General features: G+C 35.0%; 1 protein-coding gene across 1 annotated transcript in view; it reads left to right on the top strand.

The window, feature by feature from the left end:
• Positions 1–14,263, top strand: part of DIAPH3 (diaphanous related formin 3) — a gene marked incomplete at its 5' end in the record, with an annotated part of 246,726 nt that overhangs the window by 148,595 nt on the left and 83,868 nt on the right. The window contains 2 exons of the mRNA XM_026081539.1: positions 1,786–1,910; positions 10,667–10,831. Coding sequence (XP_025937324.1) covers positions 1,786–1,910; positions 10,667–10,831 — 290 coding nt within the window. The remainder of the gene's footprint in view (positions 1–1,785; positions 1,911–10,666; positions 10,832–14,263) is intronic.

The raw sequence follows: 14,263 nt of genomic DNA, 5'->3' as shown, positions 1-14,263 counted from the left end.
CAGCTTTATAAATAAATCAATATCTTAAGATTGTGTGTGCCTATCCCCAAAGACAACTTATGCCAACAGAATTACGAACTTATATTTAGCTTTCAGTTTTGTTTCTATTTCTGAAATACGTGAAGACTCAAACACATCTGTAGTCAGCTTTGTCAGCTTCTAATTTTAGCTCTGCTTCTCAAACAAGGCAGTTTCTTAAGTACTAAAGCTAACTGACCTACCTGGTGATGATTAGGGTTTATCAATCACTCAGTGAGAATCTGCCAAGCCTAAAATATGATTGGAAAATGGTGTTTTTTAGTAAACAGAGTATTTTTTTCAAGTATGATGTGTACTCACATATTATATTACACTTACTCTTTTTAGAAAAGTTGATTATTGCTCCCTTGTGTGGAAATTGGTTCTATGGGCTGCACTAGCATTTTCACAGGTTAATACTGATCGTTTTAAGGTTGTGGTAACCTTTCTACTATGAATGGAATTGTAGTTGCTATGCAACATTGTAATCCAATTGTTTGGGGACTCTGTCAGTATGAGAGAAATATGCATTTGGTGAGTGTATCTTGTATTTTCTGTCACATAACTCTACTCAGAGAATGAAATCATGGATCCGTTACAGATCCTATTAATATCATAGGTCCATAAATTTTCTCCATGGATTTTGTAGATGAAGTTATAGGTAGCATTACCTTTATAGGTATAATATATTATGAAGGTAAGAAATAATGAAAAAAATCAAGTGTGCCATTAGACTAAAATTCAGAGCATGTTCTTATCAATATATGTTTTGGTCCTATGAAATATGGACCACATGACATATGGACCAATTGTTAAGTATGAAATATATTTAAATGCTCAGTTTATTTCTTAAACTGTCAGAAAGTAACAAGTATATCTTTAACTGCTTTAATTAATGTAAATCTAATATACAATACATTCTAGCAGGAGTTACCCTCAGGGTACTATTACTTTCCTAATATTTAAATTAACTATTTAAGTGTTCAACTTCCATGCCTTGTTTAAGATGGTTGAAAGTTAAACTTCTCTTCTTCTGATAAAGCAGTTTTTCTACATCCTTCTATAAATCCCTGATGTTTCCTCTGTACTCTTTTCTTTTTCCTAAGCCCCCACTTCCCTCTGCCGCATGTCCTTAGTACCTGCACTTCCCCCCAGACTTGACAAGCACTTTGGCTCTGATGAATTTTGTTGTGTATTTTACCAAGCATTGTGTTTTCAAACTAGGGAACAGGGTCTTAGGTTTCAGGCTTAGGCCTTTAATACCCCTGTTTTCTCTATGTTTTGAGGTTCTTGTTTTCTTCATGATCTGTGGAAAAGCTCAGGTTTTCTGTTTTAACAAAATGAGACTGAGGAAAGCTTTGTGGATGTTGGAGTAAGTTCAAGTCTTTGCCTATAGTAATTAATCAGAAGAGACAGACTGGCATATATACATCCCTGGTTACTTAAAAAAWAAAAATAAAAAAAATAAAAAATCTGCTAATTGCAGTGCAAAACCTTAGGTTAAAAAAAAGTTTAATATGTTGTGCTTGAAGAAAAAAATGCAGACATTCACACTGCATACTTCTAATCAGAATAAGGCAACCATATAAGTGAGGAGAACTGAGCATTATAGAGTGACCCATTTGTCTTGTTACTGTAATTCATTTAATGAGGTTTTTATTTCAGAATTAAAATGGTATGCTGATTTGGGTAATGCTATAACTCGTGTACTTTACAAACAATGTTTTATGTTTAAGATGCTAACAGAATGAATGTACTATATTTTAGTGTCAGCAGAAAACCTGGAGAAGAGCCTGAAGCATATGGAAAGGCAACTCCAACAGCTTGAGAAGGATTTACAGACTTTTCCAGTTCCTGAAGATAAGCACGATAAGTTTGTGGCAAAAATGTCTATATCCTTTGGAGTATTTGTAAAAGGAAGAAAAGTAATTTAAGTACATTGCCTTAGACTTTTAATTTATTTGCATAATTTTTACCTAGTCTTTAGCATTTATTTTTGAAAAATATAATTCTCATATTTGAGAAATGAGTTTCATAGCTTTTGAAAGCATGCTTCTGATCTTATTTTTGCCAGAATTTTTTTTCTCACTATTCCAAACTCTGTGGTTAACTTAATTGCCTGTATCTCTCAAAAGAAAGCCTTGTGTCATGAAGATATTTAATTAAACCAAAGAAAAGCATTCTCTAGCTCGAACTCCCTACCAGATGTTGGCCCTATACGCTTGGCACTGAGGATATCCTGGAAGTAGAATATCAGCAGATAGACGGAGATAGGCTGAAATTTGCTTAGCAGCAATAGCTGCGTTTTTATGGTTATGGGAAGACTACCTTGCCATGTACAAAGTCAGGAGGACTTAGTTATTCAGTCCTCTTGATTAATCAAGTACTATTAAATAAAAGACAGCAAGGGACGTGACGGATATACTGGCTCTTGTCATTGCTGCTTTAGGGTCAATTCCCTCTTCAGTCGACTAGCTGCAACCAAACTGCAACTCACTTGGCTTGAGGCCCTCTGGACTCCCTGTGGTGTCCTTATTACCCTTCAGTGCTGTTACTGATTTTTGTAGGGCTCGATGTTTTGTTGATGAGGTGGTTTGGTTTTTTCCATTGGTGTGGTTTTTCTCTCTCTCTCTCTCTCTTTGTTTGCTTCTTCCCCAGCTTGAAGTGTTTTTGAGAGATATGTTGCAGTCCACCAGAATGGTGTCTCTACTGTATGATACATAAATTATGTCCCCGAAGAAGCAAACAGAATAGAGGAGAATTAGGAGAACAGGTTCTGAAGGCAAGAGGTAAACTACTGCTAGAAAGTTAGAAGAAAACATATACATGATAGCGTTCTCAGAAATACTGCCAGGACTAGACAAAGAGGTAAGGTCTGTGCATGGTTAAGAAAATGATGTGTGGAACAGGAAGTTAGGAATGGGAGGCATTTATTAAGAAATTAAACCTATGAAAAATGGGCAGACACTTCTTAATCCGAAATAATCATGATGCTGGCACTTGGCACACCCTATAAACTTTATATTTTTAAGCTGAGGACTGGGGTTTGAAATAACACATAATTTAGTATACAACTTTATTTGGAGATGTGATCCATGATAGTTCCTTGCCTTTGGGAAAGAAAATACTAAAGAAGTTGATAAAATTCAGTTGGGAAGGAGTGAAGAATAGCTTAAAGAAATTAGTTTCACTTAAGAAGGAGAGCACAAAAAAGTATGTTGAGGAATGAGTACGTTCTTTATGCAAATATCAGACATCTAAAATCCAAAAGTGATTAATTAGGATGCCTCATTTCACATTTGAGACAGAATAGGTCACAGTGGTGGAGCAATAACGTAGTAAGTTAAAATACAATAAAAGTCAGGTAGGGTTAATAGGTAGACCTTGTCAATAAATACCATGACTTTTCTATAGGTTTAAGTTCTATCCCCATATAAGAAAAGTATTATGGCAATTTACTGATCGCTTAGCAAGGATGGTGATCATTGTAAGAAATGCAGAGGAAGTTCAGTGTATCTTTCTTTTAAAGCATCTCAGAAGCAGGAATCCTGCTAGAGGAGATGTAGGCCTGATAGATGGCCAAAGTTTACAAAGAAAATAAAGCCATAATGGAAAAGTTAAATGAGTTCTTTACATCAGTTTTCACTAGGGAGAAACTTTGGTTGACCCCTCTGTGGAATTTTCCTGGCTGGAGGAAAAATCTGAGGGACAATCTCAAATGGTGGAGTCAGTAGAAGAAGTTTTAAAAGAAAACAAAATATACAGTAATAAATCCCCAGGAGTAAGGCAGTGGTCACAAAAGACTACAAATGATTTGAAAGTGAACTCACATATGAAACTGTTGGACTATGTAAACTTAAGTGAACTACTAAATTGGCTCTAGACACCACGGAATGAAAGCCAGCAAAGGGTACATCAGTTTTTTTTAAAGTGCTGTAAGCAAAAAATGAGAATTGCAGAGCAGTAAGTCTGACTTTTGTACCGAGAAAATTAAGGGAGACTGACTAAAAATAGAACTAACGTGTATATATGGGAGATATGATATTGGGGAGAGCCAGTATAGGTTCTGTAAAGGGAAACCATGCCTCACAAATCTCTTATAGCCTGCAGATAAGTGGCAGAGCATACCTGAATTTCCAGATTGCTTGCAACATTAAGAAATTTGTTTCTTTGGAAGTCCTTGTTAGGTGAAAAGTAGAATGATTATTTTTTCTGGATTAATACCTAGTAAAAAAAAAAAAAAAAAAGTTATGTCATAAGGCAGATACTGAATGATTAGGTGACAAAAGGGCAGGTAAATTTCTGTAATTATGGAGTAATGCATAAAAATACTTGTAAATTTTTTATGCCATGGAGGAGGAGAGTTGGGAACATAATTAATTGTTTCTTATAACCAGGGTTCACCCCCATGTAAATATGGAGCAGCAGGTTAAAACATACTAATGGAAATGCTTTATTACACAACAGGTACTTAAACTGTAGCATTTACTTTTACTGGATGTTGTAGAGGTTAAAAATAGTAAATGAATTTCATAAAGGGCTTAGTTAACTGAAGGTAGTACTTCTGGAGCTATTAAACACAGTAGTCCGGGGCAGCTTTAGCTTAGAAAATCACTAACCTGCAGACTTCTAAAAGCTAGATACTACTTCAGTTGAGTTACTGTGCTATACTTATCCTGTTTACTTCCTGTTTTCCCTAATCATTGGGTATTGACTGCTGTCAGAAGCAGGTGAGATGAATATTTGGTCTTATTCAAAATAAATCACTACAGGTAAAAACAACGACACGACGTATTTCATTATATTAGGCTATTCAAACACAACATTTTGAACAGTAAATATTATTAACAGAAATAGTTAGCCCTCACCTATTACCGCTTCCAGTAGATAGGCAGTAATTTACAGAACAGTGAAGCTGCATATGGTTTGTAGTAATGTCTGTGAACACACTAATTAAAGAAGCTCTCCTTTAGAAAAACAGGAGCTTCAATAAATTACAAAGCCAAAAAGGTTTGATGTAAAGGTTAGATAATCCTGCACAGCATGATGAAGCCTGGACCTGTCTTTACTTTTATTCCTGTGACAAGGAAAGCTGAATGATGCTGATGTTTTGAAAGGCATGCAGCTCATAAAAAGAAACCAGCAGGAAATCTGAAAAAGGAAGGATGGTGCTTTGCTGGAAATAATTTTTCATCCTGAGTACAATTAGGCTCTATGGACAAGCAGGCTATTACATCCTGTCACTAAATATCACAACCCAGAGGCCCCTAATGAACTGATTACCATTCTCGTTTCTTTAGGAAGTCAGATACATGCACAGTTGCTGCAGTCTTTTATTGACAAAGTCTGTAATTATGAATATTTCTCCTATATATTAGATTGTGCTAGTTTGTCAGTCATCTTAGGTATACTAGCTGAAAAGAAATTAGTCATTGTTGCAATTCTTTTGTTTGCTTTAATTAGGAAAATCAAAGAATATTAAATTGATATTGATTTAGAGTATTAAATTGATTCAGTGAAATGTTCAATAAAAAGCACATTGAACAAAATACACTTATAAGTTCAAAATAAATATATAGTGGGTTTATGAAGAATATTGAAATTGCATATTAACAGCTTAATTAAGTAATTAAGTGAACATCCTCTCTATCAACCTAGCTCATGTCTCATAATTTTGTAAGTAGCAAGAGAACCAGTCTCTTGGACAAATTTGAGCCCACTACTGAATGTAGTGTTGATGGTGATTTTCACAGAAGCTTATGGAACTAATACCTGAGAGACAAGGAGTTGGTTGCTGCCTTTCAGCTAAGACAGAGTCCGTCCTTTTTGATCAGTTCTCTATTCCACTTGTAGTTTAAGCTAACTTGTTGAATTTGCTTTAAATAAATAAATATAAAAAATAAGGAACAGAACTTACCCCAGTCAGAGCTAGACTCAAATGAGGTAGAAGAAACTCATTTCAACCGTAAAAGCGAGACTAAACACTGCCTCTAAACCGCTGGTTACCTGTAGCGAATGAAGGCACGGACTCAAGAAGTGGTGCATCTTGAGACGTTTATTGTTTGTTTCTAAGCATATTTATACTAAGAAGTTTGCTGCTTCAGCGGTTTTACAGATACGTACTGTTCACGTCACAGACACGCTTCGCTAAGCCAGTCATCGTGCTGGTTATGTCACAGGTAGCCAGTCGTTGCACYGATCACGCACGCGCGATCCTGCCTTGTACCTTACATCATGCCTTGYACCTTGATACTTGTTTCTTCTTTCCCATACGCTTTGCTACTTGTAACTTTGTACCTTGCTACTTGCTTCTCCTTTCCCATGCACTTTGTTACTGGTACTTCTCTACCAGTTTAACCCTGTCATGACCCTCCGCAGTTACCTAATCAGCCACATAGCATGAACTTCATTCTCTGCAACGTAAATGAAGTGAAGCATGTAAGAACTCCTGTTGTCTTAAGGTTTGGAAGATTATAGCACCTGAGCTGGTTAGGTGAAAAGGGATTTTACACTGGTCTTTAGGAGAAGGTCAAGATGTTGGCTGTCTGGACAGGTAATGAGATAGGGCTTCAGCAAACGGTGTGAATTTAACTTGAAGTGTATGATTCTTTTTTCTAGGTCTTTATTCTTTAGTCTGGACTTCAGACAAATAACATAGCACTAGTTTTGGTCATAATATATGGGATATACGTACTGGATGCAGCAGCTATGGGTGATACATGGGTATGGGTGATACAAATACATGCCAATTTGCTTTTAGTATTATAATGTAGAGATAAGTAGGAGAGGGTGAATCAAGGAAAATACATTTTTTGACAAATACTCTTCAGAAGGTTCTAATTTAAAAATCTAAACATTTTATATTTTTTTGAACTATTATATGCGGATAAGGAATTACTGTTGAACCTTGCTACATATGCTATCTATGATGAAGTCTCTATGACATTTTTTTTTTTTCAGTAAATTATAATTGCTTTCCCAAAAACTTCATACAGGAAATCCTCACCTGAGCCCTGCAAAAAATCCCGCCCTTCGGCATTAGTAAAAAATCATTTGCTGAAATTCTGGTTTGAAGTGACATTAAAGTGTTTTTGCATAGGTCTTTGAATAGTTGCTATGTTTTCAGTGATACTTGCTGACTAGTGTAGTGGCAGTCTCTCAGATAATTCTATTTTGAAGATTCTTTTCAAATATGTGCAGCACCTATGCAGCTGTTAATTTTTTGTTCTTATGCAGAATCATATTCCTTTTTTGACTGTCTACACTTAATACATTGGTTAGTTTGTGAATAATTCAAATGCAGTGTATATGGGTACTTTTGAGGAGATATTTTCAGTATAATTTAACATCATTCTGTACCTACTGTTGGGTAATAGCTGTTCTTATTTGTCATGATACCCTGCACTATATTAGTATTTTATTTAGCACAATACATTAAAATCAGTATAAATGTCAAGTGATTCACTATAAAAACATCTGTCATAAATATGCAAGACCAAACACAGAAGTATGAAATTTTGCCACAGATAATACTCATCTCATTCCTTCATTGCTTTCATATTCCATTAATGAGCAGAATTGTGATCTGTAGTCCCATAAGTCCAAAAAGGCAGTCCATGAAGCGAAGCTACTTCAGGAAAAGTTAACAAATAACTAACTTCTTGATTTCCTTTTCCTCCCACCTGTATTGCAGCTCAGCTGTACTTCTGTCCTCATTCATCCAAAGCCAATAGATTGTGTGACTGATAAAGCATATATATCATCCTGTTAATAATAATTACATTTAGGACCGCCATACTCGGTCGTATTCCATGTTGTTTCCAGTTTAGCTGTTGCTGGTTAACAAAAGCCATATTTATGGAAAAAAGAAACAGGACTTATTAAAATTGCCTAAATTGAAGCACGGTCTCAGCAGAATACCAAGTGCTTAGGGTATCCCATAGTGCACCAGAAGGAAAAAAAAAATCTCAGAGTTCATAGTGTCTGGCATTGAAATATTGGTTAGTAGCAAGTCTTTCCAGAATGCCACATTTTGGGTATAAAAGTGTGCATTGGGTAGTCAAGGCGAGTCAGTTTAAACAGTGAAAACTAAGCAGTTTATAGGGACTCCTTTAGAATAGCTCTAATTTCTATGATATCCTATAGTATATCATGGTAATTTGCTCCCTGCACAGAGGGTTGGTTTTTTTTTAGCACGTATTCTGGCATATCTTTCACTCATGATATGAATTATACATTTTATTGATCATTTTAACTTTTTTTTCCTGGGATTTTCCCCCTGCTAGAAAACTGAAGAAAGTTACTGGAATGTTTGATATATGGTATTAATACATACTGACAACAAAACAAAACACATAGGTTTTCCTTTGCCCTTCCTCTGCTATGTGGGAATAAATAAGCTCAAACTTGGGAAGAAATTGTTTAGTTCTCCCTGAATTCTGTTAATGATCTAAGAATCACAAATAGGTACCCTAAAAGGAAGGTTCTAAAATAAACAGGATGTAAAGATATTTGTTTCTAGCTGGACTTAAATGAATTTTACTGCTTTCCCTTATTTTATATATATATATATATATATTTTAACTGCTGACTTATATGTTTCGGTAGTCCTAACTTGCATTTGTGTCATGTCTTGTTTTTCATCATCTGCTTTTGGTTTTTTTTTTCCTTAAGATTTGGGCAGTTGTTACGTATTAGTCTCATACACTTTCCTCCCTGTCCCACCAATAACTTTTTAACATCCTTAATAATTATAAGTAAACTCAGTGGAAGCAGCGAGCTTGGAAAGATAATTAGTTTCCTATAAGCTTTGTGTAACTCGGGAGCTGAGCAGAGGTCCAAATCAATATGGAAGAAAAAGTGCGACTGCAACATCAATTCTCTTGGAGCTGTTGCTAACCAGGCAGCACAGGCAGGTTGAAGCTGCTCAYGCGATGCATCTAGTCCAGTCAATAGAAACAGGGAAAGAAGCTCATGTTGGGTAGGGAGGGAGGAACCTTGCCGGGGTAGAGAAAGTCTGAATTTGTGGTTGAGGGTGATGGAAGATGTATAATGCAAAAGCATAGAAATCTAGGCTTTGTTCATCCTTTTCTAGAAGACTGTCATATAGTGGAGAGCGTTCTACCCTTACAGACCCAGCTTATAGCAGTCATAGTGACTATCTTGAACGTTATGGAAATGCATTATTTCTCCTCCTCTGCATATGTCTGAGAACATTATTGTATGCTTTTTTCTGGCATGGATTCTAAACTACAAAAACCATTAACTGCTTGATTGATATTTTAAGAGCATTTTTAACAAACCAGAAGGGCCTCTTTTTTTTTATTGAAAATCAAATGGGATTCAACATGCAAACCATACATGGCTTAAAAAAAGGGTGCATCCAAAAAAAGAATGAAGGCTAAAAGCAGTCACTGAGCACTAGGTTGTTATTGTCTGTATTTAGAACAGCACGGCAGACAAAAATTCTGTTTGTCTAGATTTTAATTCACTGGATTAAAAATGCTGTGCTTCATAAAACAAAATGACCACAGTTTTTGTATGTATTATGTGTAGTATGCAAATCCAGCATATTCTGTTTTGCAATAGTTGGGGTGGGAAGTGGGTAAAAAAGTAAAGTTGTTGTCATTTCTTCTTTCTTGTACAGTCTTACCTGGAGCATGAAAATCATGGAACACAAATATTTGCTTAGCTGCCATTCCACTAAAATAAACACTTTATGAAGTAGTTCTACATAGGGAAATAACTGAATGTGATATTTCCTCTCTGAGCTGCTTCTTTGACAAACTACATTGTCACGCATGTTGAATAAATGTAGTTTCTTGATTTTTACTTCATTTATGTGTTGCAGTGTTTTGGTGCTTTTTATAAATCGTCTGTCTCTTGTAGAAGCAGTTCTGTTGTTTTCACCTCCAACTTAATTAAATTGTATTGACATTGCAAATTGCCTTAAAAAGCATAAATACTTGATGCAGGCATCATGAATAGAAATGAATGCTTTACTGCTGGTCTTGCTACAACATTTATAAAAGCTGTTAAGATGAAGCTTCTGTCTTGCATGGTTTTGATTCTTAATTCTATTTTCAAATTTTTGTTTTTATTGTATATTTAGTAGGAGGTACATTTTTTTCTTGAAATATTGAAGTATTCAGATTAGTAATTTGTATCTGTATCTGAATTCCATTTTGAATTTTATGTAAATGCCATTTGTCTTTTAGTGAAATTAGCTAATACGTCTAAATCTTATTTTAACATGAGCATATTTTAAAAATAAGTCTTGATGCTGTATTTTACTGTTACTTACATATTTTTGTTATGGATATAGAACCAAATTCAGTAAACCAAAATTACACATTTTATCTTAAAATATATATGTTTGTGTGCTTAAAATATATGTATATATACGTATCTATATGTATACATATTTTAAAAATATTCCATTAGCCTACAAAAGTGGCTGAAAACTCTTGATTTATTCAGAGTGCTAATGTATGCACTAAATGCTATGAGGCATATACAATATGGAAGGAATTATCTTCATACTTCATCTGATACAAATGAAAAACGTATATGAAATACAAATTAATGTTAAAAATTGTGATTTTGACTGGATTTACTAAGTGTTCTTACAGCCTTAACAGCAATACACAGCTTTGTTGTTCATGCCAGAGAAGATTTTCAGAAACTTTCCCGGATGCATGAGAACATGGAAAAGTTGTATCAGAATGTGATGGGATATTATGCCATTGATCTGAAGAAAGTTTCAGTGGAGGAGTTTTTAACTGACCTGAACAACTTCAGGACTATGTTCATGGTACAGTCTGTCTATTTTATGCCTAAAGTTGTTGTTTCTTAGAAATTATTTGTATAATCATTCAGTTATTGAACAGACTAAAAATAATTTTCCCCATTCTCAAATGACATTTGATATTCATATCAGGAATTTTACTTCCCATGTCCTAAATTCTCTCAGGTAAGGATAATAGGATTTGAAATGTTTGTAGATTTTCTTCCTGGAAGAGTTGGAAACTTTAAATAACAGCAAGTGTAACTTAAAACTGAGCCTCCTATGTGTATGTATAACCTGAAGGGGGAAAACTTGAAACTCTTTACTTTTTTTAATATATTTTTCCTGCTTAAAGGATGCTTGTTATTTACTTAAAGATAAATTTTCTTACAATCATTCTATATTTATAATGTATGCTCTTCCCATACCAAATCAAGTCCCAATATTTTACTTTGTTTAATTTTTTATTTGCCTGCAAATAAGTGTCAGTGATCAGTGTCAAGCTGTAAGCAGGCTCCCTACTACAGAAACCCCAAGCTCCTTACTGTTGCTTAAAATACAACCTATTTTCTCAAGCTCAGTCTGTTTCTAAGAACCTTAATTTTTGTAAGAGTAAGTTGTCTAGGATTTTACTTTGTATGCACTTTAATTGCTTGCTTTCTTTTTTTGCCTTTTTAAAGGATGATCTGTTTTTTTTTTTTATTTAAAGGGTTTTTTTGTGATGTTTTAATTATGTTTGAAAAATAGACATTAGGCTGATCCACATTATTGTTAGGTAGCTAGTTGTGTCTAGAGGTTTAGAGGGTGTAGATAGGGAAAAATACTTATTTTGTACACATTTAAAAATGGCTTAGAAATTCTTGTGTCTATCTACTTTGAAGAAAGGAATTAAGATCTGACCCATATTAGGCAAAGTTATTAGAACTAGTAAAGCCTCTGTTATTTCAGAGTTTAACAGCTAAAAACYGAGAATGCACCATCGTCACTCAGAATAAATTGCTTGGCAAGTTACAATATGCCAAATTTTTCAAACAGGGGCATTAATTATGTTTTCCTAATTTGCTTAGTGTCTAAGTTGAAACTCAGGGATCTGATTTGCAAAAATGCTAAATGTTACGAAGTAGTCACATGAATTTAAATTCTGAAGTTTAAACCACACCTCCCATTGAAATGCTGTAGGACAAGATTTCTAAATATTCAGGTTCATCTCAGCTTGCAGACACAAAGTAGTGGTTGCATATTACTCTTCTGTGTTTGCACAACTAGCACTGATATTAACTCCAGCTTCACAGAAGTGTTATAAAGATAGATTAATTAATGCTTTGAAACAGTTAGATATTATTGATGAGCATGGTAGAAGAAAGCTAGAGTAAAACTAATAATTCTGTCTTTCAGAGCACAGTTTGAAGGCTATGCGAAAAGGGTGTGTAGACAAGGCATGAAACCACTTATCATTCAGTGACACTAAAGCAAAATATTGAGTAGCTGCTCAGTTTTGAGTCTTTTTCGAAAAGATTTCTGAGGTGCCTAGCTTGAGACAGCTGAGGTCTGACTTACAGAATTGTTTAACTTTGGTGTTGATTACTGACAGAAACTGAAGGTGTTCGATATCCTAGAATTCTTGGCTCAAAAGGTGCTCAAACTCACTGCTGAAAAATCATTGAATTTTTTAGAAGTCTAAAGCTGAAAGACTACTTAGGTCACCAGTAGGTGTGGGAGGGTGAAATTCAGTCGTCTCTGTTATCAAGCAAGAGTGGTAACTTCTGTAGTAAATGTGGTCAGACCACATCTAATTTTTTAGGCCTTTTAGGCAGCCTAGCATTAAGACATGTAGGTTTTGAAATGCAAACAGAGAGACAATATGTGTGTTTATCTCAGTCAAGCTTGTGATGATCCTGTGATTGTTAAAACATTTTGCAGATTGTTAGACATTTGTGTTGAAAACAAAGAACATGTAGGATAGAATTTGGCTCCAGAATTTAGACCTCTAAATGTCAGTGTCTTCATGTGAGTTTAAATGTCTAAACTCCTGTTCTAGTCGAGGGAGATATGTATTCAGTAAAATTAACGGAGTCTGGAGAGTTGTTCACTCATGGTAAGTAGTTACCTAAGTTTAGTTGGTTGAATAAGTAGATCTCAAAGGAGACTTATCAACAGAAGCACTTAGTATTGTGGAGTGATTTTTCAAATGGCATCCAAGACATTGGCCTGGAATTTTAAAATACAGCATAAGGACTATAGAAGACCTGTGCCCTGCTGGAGACAGGTTGGAGGCCAGGTGTGATGCTCCAAAGCCTCAGACTGTAGAAACCCCTTGCTCTGATTGGAACTAGGTTGCTCTGCAGTAGAAATGAGACTTACAGAACCAGAAGAGAGACCAAGTAAGGGCATGAATCTGTGGCACAGTTAGAACATACAAGTGTGAGAGGACATGCTAACATTTGTTCCCTAGTTCCTAGAGCACTTGTCTTTTATATTATGCAAAAACTTGAATAACAGTCAGAAATAATCTTGGGAAGCACAGCAGAGAACCCAAGAATGCCTCCATCCTGCAGACTCTAACCCTTGTCGTGATACGCAAAAGGTGTCTACTTCTGTAATTTTTCGTAAAGTTACCTTTCCATTGTGGAAGTAAAATTTTGCTTTTTTTTTTTTAAGATTCCTTTCATTTCTGTGTTATTTTGGATGATTGAAAGTTTATTCTTCATCAATTATCAATGAGAAAGGTGCTCCCTCACAAAACTTACGGGAATTTACTCTCCTTTGGGGTGATGCTATAAGCAGTGCCTGTGCAAATGTTGCTGCAGTCCACATTCACCTGTGCTTTGTATTATTCTTCAATACATTCTTACATTTTCTCTGAGTGCAAGCTGGATGTTTTTCTGCCAGAAAAACTACATGAGGCATTGATTACCCTTGCAAACATGAAGCCTCTGCCTCAGACCTTATGAAGATGTTAGACATTTTGTAGGAAGGAATACTTTGATCTGTTGTGAATGATATTTTCCGTGTAACTGCATTTCGAAAATAGAAGCTTTCTGCAATGAAGAGTAATGGGCTAAATTAGTTTTTATTCTAAACATTTTATTTAAAATAAAATAATATTAAAAGTCCCTCCTATACCAGATTCATATAACAGACACTGAAATTTAGCAAAATTTGAGGAGGAGGAAGAAAAACTAAAACTTTATATAGAAGCAGAGCAAGCTAGGAGAATAGGTATGTAAATAAATATGTTTTAAGCAAGGAGAGATGCCAGAGGGAAATTGGCATGTATATTCCAGCTACATTTCATTTTTTTTTCATTTAATATGAGCCACAGTAAAGCACTGAATTTACCAGTGTATATAGGTAACTAAAAGGTAATCCTAAAATGGCTTTGTTAAAAATTTACTTTGACACAATTAGGTGATTTCCATATATGCAAAATATTGATTTTTAGAAAAACTCTGAAATTCT

The sequence above is a fragment of the Apteryx rowi genome, unplaced genomic scaffold (genome assembly GCF_003343035.1).
Source record: "Apteryx rowi isolate R43461 unplaced genomic scaffold, aptRow1 scaffold_553, whole genome shotgun sequence".
Taxonomy (NCBI): domain Eukaryota; kingdom Metazoa; phylum Chordata; class Aves; order Apterygiformes; family Apterygidae; genus Apteryx; species Apteryx rowi.
This window is presented reverse-complemented; position numbering and strand designations above follow the sequence as displayed.